Source organism: Salmo salar, chromosome ssa04, assembly GCF_905237065.1.
Source record: "Salmo salar chromosome ssa04, Ssal_v3.1, whole genome shotgun sequence".
NCBI classification, from domain to species: domain Eukaryota; kingdom Metazoa; phylum Chordata; class Actinopteri; order Salmoniformes; family Salmonidae; genus Salmo; species Salmo salar.
Genome location: NC_059445.1, coordinates 31,478,235 through 31,505,891, shown reverse-complemented (window position 1 = coordinate 31,505,891; position 27,657 = coordinate 31,478,235). Strand labels below are relative to the sequence as shown.

At 43.2% G+C, this 27,657-nt stretch overlaps 1 protein-coding gene across 2 annotated transcripts in view; it reads right to left on the bottom strand.

Moving 5' to 3' along the window:
• Positions 1–27,657, bottom strand: part of cfap54 (cilia and flagella associated 54) — a 133,614-nt gene that overhangs the window by 53,370 nt on the left and 52,587 nt on the right. For both annotated transcript variants that reach the window (XM_014195736.2, XM_014195735.2), the window contains exons 30-42: positions 22,591–22,690; positions 22,387–22,481; positions 22,007–22,207; positions 21,462–21,634; positions 21,051–21,253; positions 20,589–20,798; positions 13,643–13,836; positions 12,930–13,065; positions 12,555–12,678; positions 10,144–10,299; positions 2,888–3,094; positions 1,962–2,049; positions 1,651–1,827 (exon numbers count right to left, since the gene is read on the bottom strand). In XM_014195736.2, the coding sequence (XP_014051211.2) occupies positions 1,651–1,827; positions 1,962–2,049; positions 2,888–3,094; positions 10,144–10,299; positions 12,555–12,678; positions 12,930–13,065; positions 13,643–13,836; positions 20,589–20,798; positions 21,051–21,253; positions 21,462–21,634; positions 22,007–22,207; positions 22,387–22,481; positions 22,591–22,690 (2,064 nt within the window). The remainder of the gene's footprint in view (positions 1–1,650; positions 1,828–1,961; positions 2,050–2,887; positions 3,095–10,143; positions 10,300–12,554; positions 12,679–12,929; positions 13,066–13,642; positions 13,837–20,588; positions 20,799–21,050; positions 21,254–21,461; positions 21,635–22,006; positions 22,208–22,386; positions 22,482–22,590; positions 22,691–27,657) is intronic.

Below are 27,657 nucleotides of genomic sequence, written 5' to 3'. Positions count from 1 at the left end.
GTCTCCTTGTGGATTGCAATGTAATCGGCTACAATCGGTATCCAAAAATGGCGATGACCGATTGTTATGAAAACTTGAAATCGGCCTTAATTAATCGGCCATTCCGATTAATCGGTTGACCTCTACTTGGTACACCTGTATTTGGGGAGTTTCTCCCATGACCATTTTTGATACACACAGGAATCTGTTGAGCATGAAAAACCCAGCAACATTGCAGTTCTTGACACAAACCGGTGTGCCTGGCACCTACTACCATACACCGTACCAAGGCTCTTAAATCTTTTGTCTTGCCATTTCACCCTCTGAATGGCACACAGACAGTGCATTCGGAAAGAATTCAGACCCCTTAACTTTGTCCACATTTTGTTATGTTACAGCCTTATTCTAAAATGGATTAAATAGTTTTTTACCCTCATCAATCTACACACAGTACCCCATAATGACAAAGCAAAAATAGGTTTTTAGATTTTTTTGCAAATGTATTAAAAATAAAACACTGAAATATCACATTTACATAAGTATTCAGACCCTTTACTCAGTACTTTGTTGAAGCACCTTAGGCAGCAATTACAGCATCGAGTCTTCTTGGGTATGACACTACAAATCTTGCCGCACCTGTATTTGGCAAGTATCACCCATTCTTCTCTGCAGATCCTCTCAGGCTCTGTCAGGCTGGATGGGGAGCGTTGCTGCACAGCTATTTTCAGGTCTCTCCAGAGATGTTAGATCGGGTTCAAGTCCGGGCCACTCAAGGACATTGAGACTTGTCCCGATGCCACTCCTGCGTTGTCTTGGCTGTGTGCTTAGGGTCGTTGTCCTGTTGGAAGGTGAACCTTCACCCCAGTCTGAGGTCCTGAGCGCTTTGGAGCAGGTTTTCATCAAGGATCTCTCTGTACTTTGCTCTGTTCATCTTTCCCTCAATCCGGACTAGTCACCCAGTCCCTGCCGCTGAAAAACATGCCAACAGCATGATGCTGCCACCACCATGCTTCACCGTAGGGATGGTGTTGGCCAGGTGATGTGCGGTGCCTGGTTTCCTCTAGATGTGACGCTTGGCATTCAGGCCAAAGAGTTTAATCTTGGTTTCATCAGGCCAGAGAATCTTGTTTCTCATGGTCTGAGAGTCATGTGCCTTTTACTGAGGAGTGGCTTCCGTCTGGCCATTACCATAAAGGCCTGTTTGGTGAGTGCTGCAGAGATGGTTGTCCTTCTGGAAGGTTCTCCCATCTCTACAGAGGAACTCTGGAGCTCTGTCAGAGTGATCATCTGGTTCTTGGTCACCTGTGGGACCTTATAAAGACAGATGTGTGCCTTTCCAAATCATATCCAATCAATTGAATTTACCACAGGTCGACTCCAATCAAGTTGTAGAAACATCTCAAGGAGGATCAATTGAAACAGGATGCACCTGAGCTCAATTTCGAGTCTCATAGCAAAGGGTCTGAATACTTACACAAATAAGGTATTGATGTTTTTTATTTTGTGTGTTGATTGATGAGTATTTTTATTCATTTAATCGATTTTAGAATAAGAATGTAATGTAACAAAATGTGGAAAAGGTCAAGGGGTCTGAATAATTTCCGAATGCACTGTATACTGTATGCTTGTGTTAGCTACTAAAGTTGGTACAGACTTTACACAGAGACTCACTGTGCGATCTTAGCGGTCAGTAAAGCTCCCTGCAGACAGCCCCAGACTCCAGCCTGCTTCAGGGTGGGTTGGTATTGGATGGAACTTGTACCCCACGACACCCCGTCCCATGAGTCTAGCACCCCAGAGCTCTGCAGGGCACAGTCCACTGCCTTGCTCCAGTAGGAATGAGCTGCCCTTGGGTTATAAGCAGAATCACACAGAATAAGAAAAAACGTTGGTATTCAACAATTTTGTATATAATCATGTAGACATACAAATTAAACACAATACAAATAGTGCTGTACATTATGAGTACGGTCATATCTTACCTTCTGTTTCCATTATAATAGTGCAGGTTTCCCAGGTCATGTAGAGCCTGTACCCTGAGAGAGTCATGGTTGTTGGCCTGAAGATACTCTAGATTGAAGTACAAAAAAAAAAAGTCCAGTGTCCCTCATCTTTAATTAAAAAACACACCCAGAAACAAATATCCAGCACAATCAGAAGGATCAATCAAAACCATTTATTTGCAGATACAAGTGGAATATGGGTCTGACGACAATTACTGGTATTGTGAAGCTAACAGGTAGACTAGTGACCAGCAATAGAGTGGTGAAGAGTAACAGTGTGACTGTAGCTTTAAAAAAAACAATGTTAGTGGTGCAGCAGTCTAAGGCACTGCATCGCAGCTAAGGTGCCACTACAGCCTGGGTTCGATCCCATGACCAGAAAGCTCATAGGGCGCCGCACAATCGGCCTAGCGTCATTTACAATTTACATTTTAGTCATTTAGCAGACGCTCTTATCCAGAGCGACTTACAGTAGTGAATGCATACATTTCATACAATTTCATACATTTTTTTCTGTGCTGGCCCCCCGTGGGAATCGAACCCACAACCCTGGCGTTGCAAACACCATGCTCTACATCCGGGTTAGGGGAGGGTTTGGCCGGGGGGCTTCCTTGGCTCAACGCGCTCTAGCAACTCATGGCGGGTCGGGCGCCTGCAAGCTGACTTCGGTCGTCAATTGAACAGTGTTTCCTCCGACACATTTGTACGGCTGACTTATGGGTTAAGCGAGCAGTGTGTTAAGAAGCAGCGCGGAGTGGTGGGTCATGTTTCGGAGGACGCATATCTCGACCTTCGAGCCCGTTGGGGAGTTGCAGCGATGAGACAAGGTCGTAAACTACCAATTGGATATCAGGAAAATGTGTAAAACATTTTTTTTTAAGTGTTATATGGGAAATGTCTCTTACGTATGGAGTTGCTATAGGAGTTGATGACGGTGTGTATCTGGTTGGGGGACAGAGGGCAGCCGTAGATAGAACTCAGGGTGCTGTAGTCCTCAGTGGTCAGGTCTGGAGGGCCGATGGCCGGGGCAGTGCACACCGTCACGTTAAAGTCCACCCTGCCATGACCCTGAGCCTTGCTACTGTTCTCCTTACAGAATGGAACCTCAAACACTGGCAAAGAGACACAGATGTCAGTTTCATAGGCATAGTATCAAGCATGCAGTGAAATCAGTTAAGACAAATACATTTCCACAAAAATAGTGTAGCATTCACAACTGTATATTGTCTTCATTAGGCTTTGCTAAGATGAGAACATTTCATATAATTTATGCTAATGTCAATAGACTGAGTGTACAAAGCATTAGGAACACCTTCCTAATACTGAGTTGCATGCCCTTTAGCCCTCATAACAGCCTCAATTAGTTGGGGCATGGACTCTACAAAGAATCAAAAGCGTTCCACAGGGATGTTGGCCCATGTTGACTCCAATGCTTCCCACAGTTGTGTCAAGTTGGCTGGATGTCCATTGGGTGGTGGACCATTATTGATACACACAGGAATCTGTTGAGCATGAAAAACCCAGCAACATTGCAGTTCTTGACACAAACCGGTACGCCTGGCACCTACTACCATACACCGTTCCAAGGCTCTTAAATCTTTTGTCTTGCCCATTCACCCTCTGAATGGCACACAGACAGTGCATTCGGAAAGAATTCAGACCCCTTAACTTTGTCCACATTTTGTTATGTTACAGCCTTATTCTAAAATGGATTAAATAGTTTTTTAACCTCATCAATCTACACACAGTACCCCATAATGACAAAGCAAAAACAGGTTTTTAGATTTTTTTGCAAATGTATTAAAAATAAAACACTGAAATATCACATTTACATAAGTATTCAGACCCTTTACTCAGTACTTTGTTGAGGCACCTTAGACAGCAATTACAGCATCGAGTCTTCTTGGGTATGACGCTACAAAGCTTGGCACACCTGTATTTGGCGAGTTTCTCCCATTCCTCTCTGCAGATCCTCTCAAGCTCTGTCAGGTTGGATGGGGAGTGTTGCTGCACAGCTATTTTCAGGTCTTTCCAGAGATGTTCGATCAGGTTCAATTTCGGCCTCTGGCTGGGCCACTGAAAGACATTGAGACTTGTCCCAAAGCCACTCCTGCGTTGTCTTGGCTGTGTGCTTAGGGTCATTGTCCTGTTGGAAGGTGAACCTTCACCCCAGTCAGAGGTCCTGATCCTTCATCAAGGATCTCTCTGTACTTTGCTCCATTCATCTTTTCCTCGATCCTGACTGGTCTCCCAGTCCCTGCCGCTGAAAAACATCCCCACAGCTTGATGCTGCCACCACCATGCTTCACCGTAGGGATGGTGCCAGCTTTCCTCCAGACGTGATGCTTGGCATTCAGGCCAAAGAGTTCAATCTTGGTTTCATCAGACCAGAGAATCTTTTTTCTCATGGGCCTTTTGGCAAACTCCAAGCGGGCTCTCATGTGCCTTTTCTGAGGAGTGGCTTCTGTCCGGCCACTCTACCATAAAGTCCTGATTGGTGGAGTGCTGCAGAGATGGTTGTCCTTCTGGAAGGTTCTCCCATCCCCACAGAGGAACTCTTGGTCAGTTCTCCCTGACCATTCCCTTCTCCCCTATTCCTCAGTTTGGCCGGGCGGCCAGCTGTTAGGAAGAGTCTTTGTGGTTCCAAACCTGTTCCATTTAAGAATGATGAAGGCCACTGTGATCTTGAGGACCTTCAATGCTGAAGTAATATTCAGCATTGAAGATCTCAACACAATTCTGTCTCGGAGCTCTATGGACAATTCCTTCGACCTCATGGCTTGGTTTTTGCTCTGACATGCACTGTCAACTGTGGGACCTTATTTAGACAGGTGTGTGCCTTTCCAAATCATGTCCAATCAATTGAATTTATCACAGGTGTACTCCAATCAAGTTGTAGAAACATCTCAAGGATGATCAATGGAAACAGGATGCACCTGAGCTAAATTTCTAGTCTTATAGCAAAGGATCTGAATACTTATATAAATAAGGTATTTCTGTTGTTTAATTCTAAAAACCTGTTTTCGCTTCGTCATTGTGGGGTATTGTGTGTAGATTGATGAGGGAAATAAGGTCGTGAGCGCTCTGGAGCAATAAGGCTGTAACATAACAAAATGTGAAAAAAGGGAAGGTGTCTTAATACTTTCCAAATGCACTGTACACAATCCATGTCTTAATGGTGACTCGTTTCAGGAAACTAGGCTTATGTCGTGCGTCACTTTTTCACAGGAGAGGCATTTTTAGCAGGAATGCCTCCTGGAACATGCGAACGCTGATGTACCTTAATAACAAACTGGTATGCCATCTGTAAATACAAATAAAATGGTTAAGTCACGTGCCTAGATGGTTTAGCAATGGAAAAAGCTATATGAACCTTCCTGCTAGCCATGATTGGCTGAGATAATGGATGGGCTGGACATGCAGAGTGACGAGTTCAGATTGGTCTGCCATGTAGCACGCTTCCTTCTATAACATAAGACTCAGTAGGTGTAGGTCATTCTTTAAAAAATATATATATCACGAAGATGACCGAGTTTTGAAATTGGTGGAAGCAGAATATGATAGCTAAGGAGATGGAGAAAATTCAGGCGTTTGATTGCAAATGCGGAGGGAGTGGAAAAGAGAACACAGAAGGCAGTTGTATAAAACACCTGTCTCCGGATTACATCTTCAAACTAAGGGCAACCATGGCATCTGTGACAGAGAGGGAGAAGCATTCATCCATGTATCAAATCAAATTTATTTATAAAGCCCTTCTTACATCTGCTGATATCTCAAAGTGCTGTACAGAAATATACTGCTCAAAAAAATAAAGGGAACACTTAAACAACACATCCTAGATCTGAATGAAAGAAATCATCTTATTAAATACTTTTTTCTTTACATAGTTGAATGTGCTGACAACAAAATCACACAAAAAATAATCAATGGAAATCCAATTTATTAACCCATGGAGGTCTGGATTTGGAGTCACACTCAAAATTAAAGTGGAAAACCACACTACAGGCTGATCCAACTTTGATGTAATGTCCTTAAAACAAGTCAAAATGAGTCTCAGTAGTGTGTGTTTGCCTCCACGTGCCTGTATGACCTCCCTACAACGCCTGGGCATGCTCCTGATGAGGTGGCGGATGGTCTCCTGAGGGATCTCCTCCCAGACCTGGACTAAAGCATCCGCCAACTCCTGGGCAGTCTGTGGTGCAACGTGGCGTTGGTGGATGGAGCGAGACATGATGTCCCAGATGTGCTCAATTGGATTCAGGTCTGGGGAACGGGCGGGCCAGTCCATAGCATCAATGCCTTCCTCTTGCAGGAACTGCTGACACACTCCAGCCACATGAGGTCTAGCATTGTCTTGCATTAGGAGGAACCCAGGGCCAACCGCACCAGCATATGGTCTCACAAGGGGTCTGAGGATCTCATCTCGGTACCTAATGGCAGTCAGGCTACCTCTGGCGAGCACATGGAGGGCTGTGCGGCCCCCCAAAGAAATGCCACCCCACACCATGACTGACCCACCGCCAAACCGGTCATGCTGGAGGATGTTGCAGGCAGCAGAACATTTTCCACGGCGTCTCCAGACTCTGTCACGTGCTCAGTGTGAACCTGCTTTCATCTGTGAAGAGCACAGGGCGCCAGTGGCGAATTTGCCAATCTTGGTGTTCTCTGGCAAATGCCAAACGTCCTGCACGGTGTTGGGATGTAAGCACAACCCCCACCTGTGGACGTCGGGCCCTCATACCACCCTCATGGAGTCTGTTTCTGACCGTTTCAGCAGACACATGCACATTTGTGGCCTGCTGGAGGTCATTTTGCAGGGCTCTGGCACTGCTTCTCCTGCTCCTCCTTGCACAAAGGCGGAGGTAGCGGTCCTGCTGCTGGGTTGTTGCCCTCCTACGGCCTCCTCCACGTCTCCTGATGTACTGGCCTGTCTCCTGGTAGCGCCTCCATGCTCTGGACACTTCGCTGACAGACACAGCAAACCTTCTTGCCACAGCTCGCATTGATGTGCCATCCTAGATGAGCTGCACTACCTGAGCCACTTGTGTGGGTTGTAGACTCCGTCTCATGCTACCACTAGAGTGAAAGCACCGCCAGCATTCAAAAGTGACCAAAACATCAGCCAGGAAGCATAGGAACTGAGAAGTGGTCTGTGGTCCCCACCTGCAGAACCACTCCTTTACTGGGGGTGTCTTGCTAATTGCCTATAATTTCCACCTGTTGTCTATTCCATTTGCACAACAGCATGTGAAATGTATTGTCAATCAGTGTTGCTTCCTAAGTGGACAGTTTGATTTCACAGAAGTGTGATTGACTTGTTTAAGTGTTCCCTTTATTTTTTTGAGCAGTGTATATATATAGTATACGGGTAAGAGAGTCTAGCTAGCAACATTTTCAGATATTATACAGTTCTAATTTGGTCACAAAGTCGAATTCATTGCAAGTTAAAGCATACCGTTAGCTAGCTAGCTAACATTAGCTGGCTGGCTGGCTCGCAAGCTAACGATACGTGTATGATCTGTGTAGTAATATTATTCATATCTGAAATCCATTTGCATTGCTAGATATAGTCTAATGTTAGCTAGCTAGCTAACAATGAACCTAGTTAGATTCATGCAGGGTTGTAACGTTAGGAGTTGGGATTGTGTTTCATTCTTTAGCTAGCTAGCTACATGTCTAAATAAAAGACTCCACTATCCAAGTAACCATTTCACTGTATCGTTTACACCTTCTGTATCCTGTACATGTGACAAATGTACATTATTTGATATAGTGTGTGTTTACCAGAGACAGTAATGTGAAGAACAACATGACCTGCACCAAAGTCAAATTAGGATATAACGTTAGGCCAAGTTCAAAAATTCTCCAGTTGAAGGCCCTGCTTTTATTTTGTCACATTCACGACCGTAAGCGATTTTCTGTAATTAGCTCGCCATTAACTTGTAAATAATGCTTGTTGTGAGTTTATTTTTCTGTAATAATGAATAAAAATGTGGAAAATTTAAGACGTTGTCAGCTATATGATCATTATTTGAACTAATAAGCTAGAAACTAACCAAAACATTGTTTAGAAAGTTGCTTTTAGTTGCCTGGTTTGCTAGATTGACATATACTAAATTAATTTTTAAATGGATGGGTTTATTGGCTGCTGATGTCATACAGCCTGTCGCTTTTGTGTTCATAGGTACTTTCTCGACAAGTTTGATGTCGAACAACCATAGAATGTTTATGATGTCACTGAGACAACTGTAATCAAATCAAATCATATTGGTCACATACACGTCTTTAGCAGATGTTATTGCGGGTGTAGCAAAATGCTTGTGTTTCTAGCTCCAAGAGTGCAGTAATATCTAACAAGTAATAACTAACAATGCACACAATCTAAAGTAAAGCAATAGAATTAAGAATGTAAAAATATATGGATAAGCAATGTCAGAGCAGCATAGACTAAGATACAGTAGAATAGAATACAGTATAAACATATGAGATGAGTAATGCAAAATATGTAAACATTATTAAAGTGACTAGTGTTCCATTTATTAAAGTGGCCAGTGATTTCAAGTATATGTATATAGGGCAGCAGCCTCTAATGTGCTAATGTCTATACAGACATGTCGATAGACATATTATAAACCAGCCTTTAGTCTTGAAATCTTTGGTTGTTTAGTACACTCACTACCATACTCACTGTTTAGCACAAGGCCTCACATGTGAATCCTTAAAGAGAAGGGTGGGGCTAAGGTGTACCAAAAAGTCAATTTTCTCAAAAGTGGGGTTACAAGTTTATCAACTTTCAAAGCAGAATTACTTTCCCATTTTTCCTCAAATGTAGTGTACTGTATGATATACCATTTTGTAGCTCAGAGTCTTTACTTTATCCAATGTAAAAAACACAATTTCAAATGTTGCTACATAAGATCGAATCGAGACGGTCGGTCACAATTGTCTCAAGGCTTAAAAATCCTTCTTTAACCTGTCTCCTCCCCTTCATGGAAAGAGCAGGTGTCCTTAATGTTTTGAGTACACTCAGTGTAGATATAGTTGATAAACATTTTAAAGAATTTGAAGTTAGGATAGCCTGAATGTTCATAAGTTAGCCTTGTAGCTTAATTGGCCAAGGAGCAGGACCATTTTGAATAGCTACCTCTGTATTCCTATGGTTCTCATTCAAACCTATGTTAATTCATGGAAATTTAATATGGTTATAGTTGAAGAAGTATACACAGTAGGGGTCTTCACGGGTCCACACGAACCCGAGAGAGGCGCGTGTTTTTCACGAGTGGGGCGTGTAGCTTTTTGTTTTTGTCGGCTAATCACAAGCCATCACTAGCCTCTGGCTCTGTGTCTGTTGTGGCAATCAACTTAGGAGATCAATGGAAGATGCAATTAAAATGACGGAATTAAAAGTTAAATGAGAAGGATATGTTTCAACGACCAAGGGCCAAGAGGTAGGCTGTTCCTTAATACATTGATTAGAGCTGCTGTTGTTATTGTGCAGGACGGGGGAAAGCGCAGCCTATGTAGATTTGATTAGCCAACCAAGCTACCTAGCTAGCTTAACTGTCTTCTCTTCTCGGTTTGATGCAGTCAAAACAGGTACTATGTAATCAGATTGGATGATAAAAAACATAGCTTTGGCAGCTAAAAGTTAGTAACTAATGCGAGTCGGCTTGGTTGCTGCTGTCTCTTTCTTTCTCCTCCTCCCGCCACTCAGCAACAGACAGGGGTTATCTCATTTAGGAAAAAGACAGTCCTCCGTCCTCTCTCTTGTGACCGGGAAACCCGGATAAGTGGTTGAGTGGTCGAGGAGTGTGTCAATTCGCTAGTAGGCAAACGGAAGAGTGTCCTCCCCTCCTCGATAGCCACCTTTCATCGAGGATATTCATGTGTATCCTACAGCGGAATATTTTCTAAATCTGCAACACCCCTTTTGAATCAGATTTTGTTTTGATAAAGGAAAAAAATATGCACACGTTTAAAAACATGCGCAAGTGGAGAAGGACCGTCTCATTTCAATCCATGTTCACTCGCTGACTCTCCTCGATTAACTTTGACCTTTTTTAAAAGGAGGCGAGAAGGACGCAGGAGATGAGCAAATGTGATTGATTAAAGGCCAGAGTCACAAACACACAGCAAAGTGAGATAGAAAGGATGTACTCACAGGGCTGTGTGTGTGCCAGCAGCAGTAGTAGCAGTGTGCGGCTGTGTTGGAAGTTCTGCAGAGTGTGATGGCCCTTCTCCAGGGCCTCCCTGAAACAACACAGTGTATCCTCCACATCCAGAGGAACACACACCACACACATGGCCCGGCGCACCTCTACAACAGACCAAAACACACACACACACCGCAATATGACTTCGGCGACACATCAATATACCCACAGACAAGAATGACTGATGATTTATTAAAAGAATTAATGGTTGAATGTAGGGCTCGACATTAACGCTTGTCCTCTTGTCTGGGAGAAGTAAAAAAAATTAAAAATTGTTGGCCAAGAAGAATATAGAAAAAAAATCTCAAAATCAAACAATTACTCAAATAATTGAAAGGCAAACATTGGAATAATATTCTATTTATTCTATCTGTTTTTCATGTACATACTGTAAGTAAAAAAGCCTACATCTCAAAGTGTAGGTGATATACAATACATATTTTCGCTACAGCCAAACCAATGCTGACATCCAGAAAATGTAGCCAAACTTTAACGAGACTCTTAATGACATAAATATAGCCCGGAGAGTGAAGGACCATGCCATTTGTGCACCGTTCATCACCCACCTTAAATCTGAGCGGAGGCGGTCAGCATTGTTTTGTAAACTACATTTAATGTTATTTATCCATTTTAGAATAAGGCTGTAATTTAACAAAATGTGGATAAAGTCAATCGGTCTGAATACTTTCCATAGGCACTGTAAGTAACCCATGCTAGATGCTAGTTAGATCTCACCTCTTTAATTTCTATTGGATATTTTCATCTCTGTTACATGAAACTGCTCAAACTTTTGAGAAAGGCGTTTTCCGCTAATTGCATTTTGGAACATTCCTACGTAGCCTACAGCCATTTGCACATTGTTGAGCTTAACCTGTTAGGGCTAGGGGGCAGTATTTGCACGGCTGGATAAAAAAATGTACCCGATTTAATCTGGTTACTAATCCTACCCAGTAACTACAATATGCATATACTTATTATATATGGATAGAAAACACCCTAAAGTTTCTAAAACGGTTTGAATGGTGTCTGTGAGTATAACAGAACTCATTTGGCAGGCAAAACCCTGAGACAGATTCTGACAGGAAGTGGATATCTGATGTGTTGTATTACCTTTAAACCTATGCCATTGAAAAACACAGGGGCTGAGGAATATTTTGGCACTTCCTATTGCTTCCACTAGATGTCACCAGCCTTTACAAAGTGTTTTGAGTCTTCTGGAGGGAGATCTGACCGAACAAGAGCCATGGAACGATGATGTCCCATTAGACACCTGGCGCGCGAGTTCATGTTGGGTACCCTCGTTCCAATACGTTATAAAAGAGAATGCATTCGTCCACCTTGAATATTATTCATGTTCTGGTTAAAAAAGGCCCTAATGATTTATGCTATACAACGTTTGACATGTTTGAACGAACGTAAATATATTTTTTCCCCTCGTTCATGAAGTGAAGTCCGGCGGGCTTAGATCATGTGCTAACAAGACGGAGATTTTTGGACATACTACTTTCCTTTCGACACGCCCACTACTTTCCTTTCGACACGCCCACTACTTTTCTTTCGACACGCCCACTACTTTCCTTTCGACACGCCCACTACTTTCCTTTCGACACGCCCACTACTTTTCTTTCGACACGCCCACTACTTTCCTTTCAACACGCTCACTACTTACCTTTCAACACGCCCACTACTTTCCTTTCAACACGCCCACTACTTTCCTTTCAACACGCCCACTACTTTCCTTTCAACACGCCCACTACTTTCCTTTCAACAAACCCACTACTCCCTTTCAACACGCCCACTACTTTCCTTTCAACACGCCCACTACTTTCCTTTCAACACGCCCACTACGCCCACTACTTTCCTTTCAACACGCCCACTACTTTCCTTTCAACACGCCCACTACGCCCACTACTTTCCTTTCAACACGCCCACTACTTTCCTTTCAACACGCCCACTAATTTCCTTTCGACACACCCACTACCCAATCTCTGTCACCATATTGGGATGCAGCTACCCACATCTCCTTGAATATGCATCAGAAGCCAATAGGCAGTGTCGCCTACTAATGCATTTTATTTTGTAAATTGGTTCCTTGCATTATACAATGACGTAGAAATGGTGTTAAAAACTATTTACATTTTTGGAGGGACAAGTGACTTGAACTTTTCGACAAGTAAAAAAAATCTGTCCTACTTGTCCAAAGGACAAGTTGATAAAAAAGTTAATGTCAAGCCCTGGAATAAATAGCATAATAAGGTTGGCCTATATCAATAAAAGTGCTAGGCTTATCGACTTATAGCAATAAAATATGATTAATTGATTGACTGACTGATTTCCAACTGCTACTGGATTCCCGTACCAGAGAGTTCAAGGAGCTCAGCGTTTGGGTTGGTGGGAGTGTTGCACCCTCGTCTGGGGGCAGGCACAGCAGGGGGAGTCCAGCAATTCAGCAGCTGTCTCCCTGCATAGTTCTTATTGGTGATCTGACACGCAGGGGTAGAGACTGTTCAACACACACACTGTACACCCACTCTTCACACACAAACAGCATCCTAACACACAGCAGTAGTCTCAATTCTGTCCCTACAATATTCATTATAAACCATACCCCATAGAAGCAGAGTTATCCTCTAGTCCACACTAAGCCTTAGGAATGGATTAGTGTCCTGACATTGAGATCAAGTATGACCCCCTGTTCATTGGGTGGTAAAAGCTTGTGTCTATTCCCTCTAACCTTCTCTCCAGTGAGGTTCTGCGTTTTGATGAAGTGTGGCTGAGGGACCGGAGGTCCTCCGAAGTAGCTGATCCTCTCTAGCAGTCTCCTCTGAGCGTGGACCAGGATAGGAGTGATCATGTGGGTGTAGCGCTCTCTGGGATGCACAACATATAGGACAGAGACAGTACTGGCAGGCAGGCAGGCACGCACACCTCCCTGTGGCAGGATGGAAACTACCTATCATGTGTGTGAGTTGAAGAGCAGGGTCAACTGTGTGTGTGTATGGAGAGCAAGAGAGAGAGCAAGAGAGAGAGATAGTGTGTGTGTGTGTGTGTGTGTGTGTGTGTGTGTGTGTGTGTGTGTGTGTGTGTGTGTGTGTGTGTGTGTGTGTGTGTGTGTGTGTGTGCGTGCGTGCGTGCGTGCGTGCGTGCGTGCGTGCGTGCGTGCGTGCGTGCGTGCGTGTGTGCGTGTGTGTGTGTGTGTGTGTTTGGAGAGCAAGAGAGAGAGCAAGAGAGAGAGAGATAGTGTGTGTGTGTGTGTGTTTGTGTGTGTGTGTGTGTATGGAGAGCAAGAGAGAGAGCGAGAAAGAGAGAGAGCGAGAGAGCGAGCAAGAGAGCCAGAGAGCAAGAGAGAGGGTGTGAGAAAGAGAGAGTGTGAGAAAGAGAGAGAGCAAGAGAGAGAGAGCAAGAGAGAGAGAGAGTGTGTGTGTGTGTGTGAGGGATGTTACCTACCGTGTGTGTGAGTTGAAGAGCAGGGCGAGGTGAGCCAGAGTCTCCCAGCGAGCCTCGAGGTAGAGCAGCTCAAGGGTGTGAAGGATGAGGCTCCTGATCCATCTCAGGTCCACCAGGGTACCGTCATCCAGAGGGGCGGAGAAATGCATGCTGGCCTCCATCTCCTCATCCTCCAATTCAAACACCTGCCAGAGCTAAGGACGGATGGAGGGAAACAGACACACAAAAGTACAATTATTCACATGGTATAATAGTGGTGTCAACTATTTAATTATATTTTTGACTCAAGTTAAAGATATTTGTATAAAACATGAAGGGTGTTTCAATGTACTGTACATACGTACATATAGTGGGGCCTGAAATTATTGACCCTCTTGATGAGACAAAATGACTGAATAAAATACATAATTCAAATACTGAGCTATATTTTATGGAAAAAAAATGGGGACATTATATTATTTCATACTAATACAATTGCTCAAAGAAAGATATTTTGTTTAACGAGTAATCTTTTTTTTCTCTCAAAGAGGTAGAGGTCAAAATGATCAATTTCAATAATTTTGACCCCTATGTTTTTGAAAAATATATATTTACTGAACAAAAAATATGAATGCAACATGTAAAGTGTCGGTCCCATTTTTCATGAGCTGAAATAAAATATTCCAGACATTTTCCATATGGACAAAAAGATAATTTCTCTCAAATTTTGTGCACAAATTTGTATACATTCCTGTTAGTGAGCATTTCTCCTTTGTCAAGATAATCCATCCATATTTGTATTTGTATATATTATGGATCCCCATTAGCTACTCTTCCTGGGGTCCGGCAAAATTAAGGCAGTTATACAGAATTCACAACACACGAAGTGTGTGCCCTCAGGCCCATACTCCACTACCACATATCTACAACACAAAATCCATGTGTACGTGTGTGTATAGTGTGTATGTTATCATGTGATACCATGGATCACCACATTCTTTTGGAGAGATTGGAAACCCAAATTGGTCTACATGGACAAGTTCTGGCCTGGTTTAGATCTTATCTGTCGGAAAGATATCAGTTTGTCTCTGTGAATGGTTTGTCCTCTGACAAATCAATTGTAAATTTCGGTGTTCCTCAAGGTTCCGTTTTAGGACCACTATTGTTTTCACTATATATTTTACCTCTTGGGGATGTCATTCGAAAACATAATGTTAAATTTCACTGCTATGCGGATGACACACAGCTGTACATTTCAATGAAACATGGTGAAGCCCCAAAATTGCCCTCACTAGAAGCCTGTGTTTCAGACATAAAGAAGTGGATGGCTGCAAACTTTCTACTTTTAAACTCGGACAAAACAGAGATGCTTGTTCTAGGTCCCAAGAAACAAAGAGATCTTCTGTTGAATCTGACAATTAATCTGGATGGTTGTACAGTCGTCTCAAATAAAACTGTGAAGGACCTCGGCGTTACTCTGGACCCTGATCTCTCTTTTGAAGAACATATCAAGACTGTTTCAAGGACAGCTTTTTTCCATCTACGTAACATTGCAAAAATCAGAAACTTTCTGTCCAAAAATGACGCAGAAAAATTAATCCATGCTTTTGTTACTTCTAGGCTGGACTACTGCAATGCTCTACTTTCCGGCTACCCGGATAAAGCACTAAACAAACTTCAGTTAGTGCTAAATACGGCTGCTAGAATCCTGACTAGAACCAAAACATTTGATCATATTACTCCAGTGCTAGCCTCCCTACACTGGCTTCCTGTTAAGGCAAGGGCTGATTTCAAGGTTTTACTGCTAACCTACAAAGCATTACATGGGCTTGCTCCTACCTATCTTTCCGATTTGGTCCTGCCGTACATACCTACACGTACGCTACGGTCACAAGACGCAGGCCTCCTAATTGTCCCTAGAATTTCTAAGCAAACGGCTGGAGGTAGGGCTTTCTCCTATAGAGCTCCATTTTTATGGAATGGTCTGCCTACCAATGTGAGAGACGCAGACTTAGTCTCAACCTTTAAGTCTTTACTGAAGACTTATCTCTTCAGTAGGTCCTATGATTAAGTATAGTCTGGCCCAGGAGTGTGAAGGTGAACGGAAAGGCTGGAGCAACGAACCGCCCTTGCTGTCTCTGCCTTGCCGGTTCCCCTCTTTCCACTGGGATTCTCTGCCTCTAACCCTTTTACAGGGGCTCAGTCACTGGCTTACTGGTGTTCTTCCATGCCGTCCATGGGAGGGGTGCGTCACTTGAGTGGGTTGAGTCACTGACGTGGTCTTCCTGTCTGGGTTGGCGCCCCCCCTTGGGTTGTGCCATGGCGGAGATCGTTGTGGGCTATACTCGGCCTTGTCTTAGGACGGTAAGTTGGTGGTTGGAGACATCCCTCTAGTGGTGTGGGGGCTGTGCTTTGGCAAAGTGGGTGGGGTTATATCCTGCCTGTTTGGCCCTGTCCGGGGGTATCATCGGATGGGGCCACAGTGTCTTCTGATCCCTCCTGTCTCAGCCTCCAGTATTTATGCTGCAGTAGTTTATGTGTCGAGGGGCTAGGGTCAGTCTGTTACATCTGGAGTATTTCTCTTGTCTTATCCGGTGTCCTGTGTGAATTTAAATATGCTCTCTCTAATTCTCTCTTTCTCTCTTTCTCTCGGAGGACCTGAGCCCTAGGACCATGCCTCAGGACTACCTGGCATGATGACTCCTTGCTGTCCCCAGTCCACCTGGCCGTGCTGCTGCTCCAGTTTCAACTGTTCTGCCTGCGGCTATGGAACCCTGACCTGTTCACCGGACGTGCTTGTTGCACCCTCGACAACTACTATGATTATTATTATTTGACCATGCTGGTCATTTATGAACATTTTAACATCTTGACCATGTTCTGTTATAATATCCACCCTGCACAGCCAGAAGAGGACTGGCCACCCCTCATAGCCTGGTTCCTCTCTAGGTTTCTTCCTAGGTTTTTGGCCTTTCTAGGGAGTTTTTCCTAGGGAGTTTTTCCTAGCCACCGTGCTTCTTTCACATGCATTGCTTGCTGTTTGGGGTTTTAGGCTGGGTTTCTGTACAGCACTTTGAGATATCAGCTGATGTACGAAGGGCTATATAAATACATTTGATTTGATTTGATGTACACTACCGTTCAAAAGTTCGGGATCACTTAGAAATTTCCTTGTTTTTGACCACACAGTTTTCAGCTGTGGTAACATAATTGCAAAAGTGTTTGCTAATGATACATTTGCCTTTTAAAATGATAAAATGATTAGCTAACACAACGTGCCATTGGAACACAGGAGTGATGGTTGCTGATAATGGGCCTCTGTACGCCTATGTAGATATTCCATTATAAATCAGCAGTTTCCAGCTACAATATTAATTTACAACATTAGCAACGTCTACACTGTATTTCTGATCAATTTTATGTTATTTTAATGGACAAAAAATATGCTTTTCTTTCAAAAACAAGGGAATGTCTAAATGGCCCCAAACTTTTGAACGGTAGTTTACGTTTTTCCAGCAGCAGACTATGATCGATAATGTCAAAAGCTGCACTGAAGTCTAACAAAACAGCCCCCCCAATCTTTTTATCATCAATTTCTCTCAGTCATTTGTGTAAGTGCTGTGCTCGTTGAACGTCCTTTCCTATAAGCATGCTGAAAGTCTGTTGTCAATTTGTTTACTGTAAACTAGCACTGTATCTGGTCAGACACAATTTTTCTAAAAGTTTACTAAGGGTTGGTAACAGGCTGATTGGTCAGCTATTTGAGCCAGTAAAGGGGGCTTTACTATTCTTAGGTAGAGGAATGACTTTTGCTTCCCTCCAGGCCTGAGGGCACACACTTTCTAGTAGGCTTACATTGAAGATATGGCAAATAGGAGTGACAATGTCGTCTGCTATTATCCTCAGTAATTTTCCATCCAAGTTGTCAGACCCTGGTGGCTTGTCATTGTTGATAGACAATCATTTTTTCACCTCCTCCACAAGCGGAATTCAAAATTACAATTCTTGTCAATAATAATTTGGTCAGATATACTTGTATGTGTCGTGTTAGCGTTTGCTGCTGTCATGTCATGCCTAAGTTTGCTAATCTTGCCAATGAAAAAATTATTAAAGTAGTTGGCAATATCAGTGGGTTTTGTAACGAATGAGCCATCTGATTCAATGAATTATGGAGCTGAAAATGTAATTAAAGGTGCTCCAAAGCTTTTTACTATCATTCTTTGTCATTTATGTGTGTTTCATAGTATAGTTTCTTCTTCTTTTTATTCAGTTTAGTCACATTATCTTTCAATATGCAGTACGTTTGCCAATCGGTTGTATAGCCAGACTTACTTGCCATTCCTTTTGCCTCATCCCTCTCAACCATACAATTTGTCAATTCCTCATCAATCCATGGGGATTTAACAGTTTTTACAGTCATTTTCTTAATGGGTGCGTGCTTATTAGTAACTGGAATAAGCAATTTCATAAATTGTGTCAAGTGCAACGTCTGTTTGCTTCTCATTGCACACCACGGACCAACAAATATTCTTTACATCAACAACATAGGAATCACTACAAAACTTCTTGTTTAACCTCTTATACACTATATTAGGCCCAACCTTTGGAACTTTGGTTTTCCTAGATATGGCTATTATATTGTGATCACTACATCCGATGGATCTGGATACTGCTTTCAAGCACACATTTAGTAAAGATGTGATCAATACATGTTGATTTCATTCCTGTGCTGTTTGTAACTACCCTGGTAGGTTGAATGATAACCTGAACCAGGTTGCAGAGGCACTGGTTACAGTTTGACGTTTTTTCTTCAGTGGGCAACATGATGAAAGCCAGTAAATATTTAAATCACCCAGAAAATATACCTCTCTGTTGATATCACATACATTATCAAGCATTTCACACATATTATCCAGATACTGACTTACCACTTGGTGGTCTATAGCAGCTTCCCACAAGAATGGGCTTTAGGTGAGGCAGATGAACCTGTAGCCACATTACTTCCAACACTATTTAACATGAGATCCTCTCTAATCTTTACAGGAATGTGGTTCTGAATATAAACAGCAACACCTTCACCATTGACATTTCTGTCTTATCTGTAAATGTTATAACATTGTATTACTACCACTGTATCATCAAAGGTATTGTCTAAGTGAGTTTCAGAGATAGTCAGAATATAAATGTCATCTGTTACTAGCAAGTTATTAATTTCATGAACCTTGTTTCTTAAGCTAGATATGTTAACTATTTTGAGCAGTTTTCTGGAATGCTTGCTTGTTTTCATTGCTTTACTGGGAAGCTTAGCAGAAGTAGATATTCTCCTGTTATTTATGTTAGTGCAGGGTGAGCTGCACACAGTGGACTACTAGGGCACACTGCCTCAGTGATAACAGCATAAATCTGGTTCATAGACACATAATTGCAGCCTTATAATGCTGTGAAAGGATCCAGGAACCCAAATGATTTGGGTGGATCCCATCCTCATGTTTTGCTTCCAAAATTGTCAACAAAAGTTACCCCCATTGAGCTGCAATAATCACGAAGCCATATCAAGAAGCTGATTAAACAGCATGATCATTACACAGGTGCATCTGTGCTGGGGAAAATAAAAGGCCACACTAAAATGTGCAGTTTTGTCACACATCACAATGCCTGCCACAGATGTCTCAAGTTTTGAGGGAGCGTGCAATTGGCATGCTGACTGCAGGAATTTCCACCAGAGCTGTTGTCAGAAAATGTTACGTTAATTTCTCTACCATAAGTCGCATCCAATGTCGTTTTAGAGAATTTGGCAGTACGTCCAACCGGCCTCACAACCGCACACCACGTACGTGTATTGCGTCGTGTGGGTGAGCTGTTTGCTGAGTGCCCCATGGTGACAGTGGGGTTATGGTATAAGCAGGCATAAACTACAGACAACGAACACAATTGCATTTTATCGAAGGCAATTTGAATGCACAGAGATACCATGACGAGATCCTGAAGCCCATTGTCGTGCCATTCATCCGACACCATTACTTCATGTTTCAGCATGATAATGCACAGCCCCATGTTGCAAGGATCTGTACACAATTCCTGGAAGCTGAAAATGTCACAGTTCTTCCATGGCCTGCATACTCACCAGACATGTCACCCATTGAGCATGTTTGTGACGTTCTGGATAAACATGTATGACAGCATGTTCCAGTTCCCAATACCCAGTAACTTCGAAGAGGAGTGGGACAACATTCCACAGGCCACAATCAACAGCCTGATCAACTCTATGAGAAGGAGATGTGTCGCACTGAATGAGACAAATGGTTGTCACACCAGATACTGACTGGTTTTCTGATCCACGTCCCTACCTTTTTAAGGTATCTGTGACCAACAGATGCATATCTGTATTCCCAGTTATGTGAAATCCATAGATTAGGGCCTAACTAATGTATTTAAATAGACTGATTTCCTTATATATAACTGTAAATCAGTAAAATCCTTTAAATTGTTGTATGTGCGATTATATTTTTGTTCAGTATATATTACCTGGTAAACAAAAGTTATATCTCTGAGCAATAGCATGAAATAATATAATGTCCTTTTTTTTTGCATACAATAAACACTGAGTATACCAAACATTAGGAACACCTTCCTAATATTGACTGACATCAATAAGCGATCATCGCTTTCACCTGGATTCACCTGCTCAGTCTATGTCATGGAACCAGCAGGTGTTGTAAATATGTTTTGTACTCAGTGTAGCTCAGTATTTGAATTATTTATTATATACAGTCATTTTTGCTTTTCTTTATCAAGGGTGTCAATAATTTCGGACCCCACTGTACATTAGTTTATACATTACTTTGATGTTGCTTTAGCAATATCAACTGCTTGGTGAAGTTGTGTAGACAAATGAGTATATTTATGAGTTGAGCAATAATCAAGCTCAAAAGCATGTGACTGTAAGAGAAAAGTGATAAAGTGAGACCTGCATCGTCTCCATCATGTTCATGACGAGGTCTGTAGCCAGCTCAAACAAAGGGGTGAGGACAGTGTAGAGCTGGTCCAATGTTAAAGGGATGGGGGGCTCCATGGATGCACCCCTGTCTACTAGTAGAGTGATGGTACAGCCCTGGTCCCATAGTGTCCGACACACACACTGCAACGTTGTCCAGTGGCCCCCACGATGGGCAAGTACCTGTTTACACACACACACACCCTTCATAAATACCATACATAAACATACCAATATACAGGTCATTGCCAAACACATTACACTCTCAACATAAATACAGATATTGTTTGTACTGACGTTACGGTTTACATTTTGGAGTGTGTGTGGGCGCATGTATGCATACATACAGTGCATGCATATTTAATTTTTGTTGCCTGTTTGTATGTGTTTGTGTGTATATGCATCCGTGTCTGTTTGTGTGTGTATATCAGGTACCATGGCTCTGCGGAGGTGCAGGGCAGCCTTGTTGAGTGACTCTAGCAGCTGAGTGGCGGTGCGTCTGGTCGGGGAGGTGGTCATCACTGAGGGCTCACTATAGTCCGAGTCCACAGCCGGCTGGGTACGGGGAGAGTCCTGCTCACTGTCCTGCTCACTGCTCTCTGTCGTGTTGAAGTCCTCTCCACTGGTGGTGGTGGCAGCTGAAGGGTGGAGAGAGAGAAAGAGTAAAAGATAGGAAGAATGTTCTTGTCCTCTGATGTCTGCCCCCTCTGGTGATGGGTCAAAAAAAAAGAGAGATAGGGAGAGAGAGAGTGAGAGAGATATAGACAGCAAAAGATAAAAAAAAGAGAGACAGGGAGAGAAAGAGTGTTGAGGATAGTTAGCTAGTTTAGTTAGTTATTTCCTTACCCTGTCCGCTCTCCTTGGCCTTGTGGAGGATGGCTCTGAGGCAGGGCTGGGGCGTGGCTTTGGGGGGCGGGGGAATCAGGTCAGGGACTCCGATGTGCTGATGCATGTTCCTCCACCTCACCAGAGTACCAGAGTGGGCCAGGGAGAACAACAACGGAGGCAGCTGGCTGTAGCTACAAGAACAAAAATGTCATCATGGTCTATTGTCTTTGTTCTAAAATGTAAAATGTACACAAAAATAATGTTCATATATGTACAATCAATAAAACACAGAAATGTAGCTAACTATTCTCCTATGCTCGCTTGAAAGTGAGCTGGCACCAGATACGTTATAGGGCTAGCTCAGCTCACTTTTAGCTACACTCTTAGAGAATCGTGCTGGAAAGGACAGTGATTGTGAAAAGAAAACATCTGAGCCAGCACAGTACAATCTGGAGGGAATGATAGCGTGACAAGGGTACAGTATGTATATGTGGGAAACAGTGATCTGTATGTGTGTGTGTATATGTGTATGTATGCATGCGTGTGTTTGTGTCTATATTTACCTGTGTTGTAGGGCCCCAAGGCCCTGGTGGTTCTCCAGGCTCCTTCTCAGTAGTCCCAGGTGAGCCCTGGCGATGCTAAGGTTGAGGTGACACCTCCACAGCCACTCCTCAGAACACACCTGTCTCAGACGCCTCCGACGCTGGTGACGGCGCACCAGGGGGGCTAGCTGGTTCAGCATGGTGTCCACCGCCTTACACTCCCTGACACACAGATGTGAGTGGAGCATACATGCAGGTAAGGACACACATGTACACTTGCATAAGCCCACATCCGCACACACTCATGCAATTGGGGTAAAAGTTTAACAGTAATTAGTCATAAGCACAAAGAGAGTAGCACAAAGAGAGTTTTACAGTTGCTGTAAAAGTACTGTACCCACCTCTCTGTGTTCTGTGCTTTCAGAGCAGTCAGTTGTTTCTTCTGGAGAAACTCTTTCCTCTTCTTGTCACTCGAGAATGTACTAGCTTTATTCTTCTAAAGGGGACAACAAATGGCTGTCAGACTTATTTAATTATACTTCTGCAATAGCTTCATGGCAGGGACAGAAAAGAAAAGGGAAGGGAAAGATTTTAGCTGAGCTCACCTTGTACTCCATGATGGAGGAGGAGAACTTCTTCAGTTCTTTCCCTGAGGTTGATCTGTCCCCTGGGCCCTTCTTAGGCCCTGTCAGTCCCTCATCCCTCCTGTCACACACACACACACACACCACATCACATCACATACAGTTAGTTGGGTTCTGAGTCTGACCCCACCAGTGTTTGTCCTGGTCTGTCACTTGGTATATATGACTCAGAGCCCTAAAACAACAACAACATACTGTACCGGCACTGTCTCAAGGACACAACAGGCCTTTTCATAAGCTACATCATTCTTTAACCTATTAAATGCCATCTACGTAATCCCCAAAAGTAATTATTTATCATGAGAGGGCCATAAAGTGGGGACTGAGAAGAGACACACACAAAGGTACAGACACACTCAAACGCACACAAGCGCTAGCACACGCACTCTACACACACCTACACTGTAATATTGTTGTATTGTAGATATCTAGTGGCTTAATAATGTTAGATGATGTACTGTTTTAACATTTGTACTGTTTTATCTTTTGTTTTACAGTACCAGTCAAAAGTTGGACACACCTACTCATTCAACGGTTTTTCTTAATTTTTACTATTTTTTACATTGTAGAATAATAGTGAAGACATAACACATATGGAATCATGTAGTAACCAAAAAAGTGTTAAACAAATCAAAATATGTTTTATATTTGAGATTCTCCAAAGTAGCCACCCTTTGCCTTGATGACAGCTTTACACTCTTGGCATGACAAGGTAGGGGTGGTATACAGAAGAAGTCCATATTATGGCAAGAACAGCTCAAATAAGCAAAGAGAAACGACAGTCCATCATTACTTTAAGACATGAAGGTTAGTCAATCCGGAAAATTTGAAGAACTTTGAAAGTTTCTTCAAGTGCAGTCACAAAAATCTAACAAGTCGGTAGAAAATAGTAAAAATAAAGAAAAACCCTGCAATGAGTAGGTGTGTCAAAAACTTTTGACTGGTACTGTATATGTAATGTAAATGCCTTGTGTTTGGACCCCAGGAAGAGAAGCTGCTGCCTTTCCAGCAGCTAATGGGGATCCTTAATAAGTACAAATACAAATAAATAATAACTAGTAATGCTGCATACTCCAAGAAAGGTTAAAATCTCACCTTTCTGGTAAAAATAGTTACACATTGCTGAAGTGTAGTCACTTTTGAGCTCAAGTACATAGCAGAAATATAATGAAAATATTAAATGTTTAATATGATGTATTTCCTATTCAACAAAACTGTATGAATAAGGTTTGAAATTACTTATATTTTTTATAAATATAGTATAATCAATTTATAAATTGACTAACTATAAGATTTCACCTTCCTTATAACTGTAAAATACATATTTGTATATTTACATGCTGACCAGACCGGACACGTCCCGTGTGCGAGCGTTGCAAAATATATTTACGCATACATGTTATTGAATCATTGCACCCACACTGCTCATATGCGTGGCCAGCCGCTAAAATAGAACTTGGTTCTATTTCAAATCAAATCAAATTGTATTTGTCACATACACATGGTTAGCAGATGTTAATGCGAGTGTAGCGAAATGCTTGTGCTTCTAGTTCCAACCATGCAGTAATATCTAACAAATAATCTAACCTAACAATTTCACAACAACTACCTTATACATACAAGTGTAAAGGAATGAATAAGAATATGTACATAAAAATATATGAATGAGTGATGGCCGAACGGCATAGGCAAGATGCAGTGGATGGTATAGAGTACAGAATATACATATGAGATGAATAATGTGGGGTATGTAAACATTATGTAAAGTGGCATTGTTTAAAGTGGCTAGTGATACATTTATTACATCCAATTTTTCCATTATTAAAGTGGCTGGAGTTGAGTTAGTATGTTGGCAGCAGCCACTCAATGTTAGTGATGGCTGTTTAACAGTCTGATGGCCTTGAGATAGAAGCTGTTTTTCAGTCTCTCGGTCCCCGCTTTGATGCACCTGTACTGACCTTGCCTTCTGGATGATAGCGGGGTGAACAGGCAGTGGCTCGGATGGTTGTTGTCCTTGATGATCTTTTTGGCCATCCTGTGACATCGGGTGGTATAGGTGTCCTGGAGGGCAGGTAGTTTTCCCCCGGTGATGCGTTGTGCAGACCTCACTACCCTCTGTAGAGCCTTACGGTTGTGGGCGGAGCTGTTGCAGTACCAGGCGGTGATACAGCCCGACAGGATGCCCTCGATTGTGCATCTGTAAAAGTTTGTGAGTGATTTTGGTGACAAGCCAAATTTTTTCAGCATCCTGAGGTTGAAGAGGCGCTGCTGCGCCTTCTTCACCACGCTGTCTGTGTGGGTGGGTCCCGTCGATGTGGATAGGGGGCTATCCATTGGTGGTTGGAGACATCCCTCTAGTGGTGTGGGGGCTGTGCTTTGGCAAAGTGGGTGGGGTTATATCCTGCCTGTTTGGCCCTGTCCGGGGGTTTCATCGGATGGTGCCACAGTGTCTCCTGATCCCTCCTGTCTCAGCCTCCAGTATTTATGCTGCAGTAGTTTATGTGTCGGGGGGCTAGGGTCAGTCTGTTACATCTGGAGTATTTCTCTTGTCTTATCCGGTGTCCTGTGTGAATTTAAATATGCTCTCTCTAATTCTCTCTTTCTGTCTTTGTTTCTTTCTCTCGGAGGACCTGAGCCCTAGGACCATGCCTCAGGACTACCTGGCATGATGACTCCTAGCTGTCCCCAGTCCACCTGGCCGTGCTGCTGCTCCAGTTTCAACTGTTCTGTCTGCGGCTATGGAACCCTGACCTGTTTACCGGACGTGCTTGTTGCACCCTCGACAACTACTATGATTATTATTATTTGACCATGCTGGTCATTTATGAACATTTTAACATTTTGACCATGTTCTGTTATAATATCCACCCGGCACAGCCAGAAGAGGACTGGCCACCCCTCATAGCCTGGTTCCTCTCTAGGTTTCTTCCTAGGTTTTTGGCCTTTCTAGGGAGTTTTTCCTAGGGAGTTTTTCCTAGCCACCGTGCTTCTTTCACATGCATTGCTTGCTGTTTGGGGTTTTAGGCTGGGTTTCTGTACAGCACTTTGAGATATCAGCTGATGTACGAAGGGCTATATAAATAAATTTGATTTGATTTGATTTATCCTCCCTGTGGGCCGTCTTGTCATTGTTGGTAATCAAGCCTACCACTGTAGTGTCATCTGTAAACTTGATGATTGAGTTGGAGGCGTGCATGGCCACGCAGTCATGGGTGAAAAGGGAGTACAGGAGAGGGCTGAGAATGCACCCTTGTGGGGCCCCAGTGTTGAGGATCAACTGGGTGGAGATGTTGTTACCTACCCTCACCACCTGGGGGCGGCCCGTCAGAAAGTCCAGGACCCAGTTGCACAGGGCGGGGTCGAGACCCAGGGTCTCGAGCTTAATGACGTGTTTGGAGGGTAATATGGTGTTAAATGCTGAGCAGTAGTCAATGAACAGCATTCTTACATAGGTATTCCTCTTGTCCAGATGGGTTAGGGCAGTGCGCAGTGCGATGGCGATTGCGTCGTCTCTGGACCAATTGGGGTGGTAAGCAAATTGGAGTGGGTCTAGGGTGTCAGGTAGGGTGGAGGTGATATGGTGCTTGACTAGTCTCTCAAAGCACTTCATGATGATGGAAGTGAGTGCTACGGGGCGGTAGTCATTTAGCTCAGTTACCTTAGCTTTCTTGGGAACAGGAACAATGGTGGCTCTCTTGAAGCATGTGGGAACAGCAGACTGGGATAAGGATTGATTGAATATGTCCGTAAACACACCAGCGAGCTGGTCTGCGCATGCTCTGAGGACGCGGCTGGGGATGCCGTCTGGGCCTGCAGCCTTGTGAGGGTTAACACGTTTAAATGTTTTAATCACGTTGGCTACAATGAAGGAAAGCCCGCAGGTTCTGGTAGCGGGCCGTGTCAGTGGCACTGTATTTGTCCTCAAAGCGAGCAAAGAAGTTGTTTAGTTTGTCTGGGAGCAAGACATCGTGGTCCGCAACGGGGCTGGTTTTTCTTTTGTAGTCCATGATTGACTGTAGACCCTGCCACATACCTCTCGTGTCTGAGCCATTGAATTGCAACTCTACTTTGTCTCTACATTGACGCTTAGCTTGTTTGATTGTCTTGCGGAGGGAATAGCTACACTGTTTGTATTCGGTCATGATTCCGGTCACCTTGCCCTAAATAAAAGCAGTGGTTCGCGCCTTCAGTTTTGCGCGAATGCTGCCATCAATCCACGGTTTCTGGTTGGGGAATGTTTTAATAGACGCTGTGGGTACAACATCACCGATGCACTTGCTAATAAACTCGCTCACCGAATCAGCGTATTCATCAATGTTGTTGTTCGACGGAACAAATCCCAGTCCACGTGATCGAAGCAATCTTGAAGCATGGAATCCGATTGGTCGGACCAGCGTTGAACAGACCTGAGCACAGGTGCTTCCTGATTAAGTTTATGTCTATAGGCTGGGAGCAAAAAAATGGAGTCGTGGTCAGCTTTTCCGAAAGGAGGGCGGGGGAGGGCCTTATATGCGTCGCGGAAGTTTGAATAACAATGATCCAGGGTTTTGCCAGCCCGGGTCGCGCAATCGATATGCTAATAAAATTTGGGGAGCCTTGTTTTCAGATTAGCCTTGTTAAAATCCCCAGCTACAGTGAGGGAAAAAAGTATTTGATCCCCTGCTGATTTTGTACGTTTGCCCACTGACAAAGAAATGATCAGTCTATAATTTTAATGGTAGGTTTATTTGAACAGTGAGAGACAGAATAACAACCAAAAAATCCAGAAAAGCATTTGATTTTGAGGAATTCTAAGTCAGGTGAACAAAAGGACTTGAGTTCCTGTATGTTGTTATGATCACACCACGTCTCGTTAATCATAAGGCATACACCCCCGCCCTTCTTCTTACATGGAGATGCTTGTTTCTGTCGGTGCGATGCGTGAAGAAACCAGGTGGCTGTACCGACTCCGATAGCGTGTCTCGAGTGAGCCATGTTTCCGTGAAACAAAGAACGTTACAGTCTCTGATGTCTCTCTGGAAGGCAACC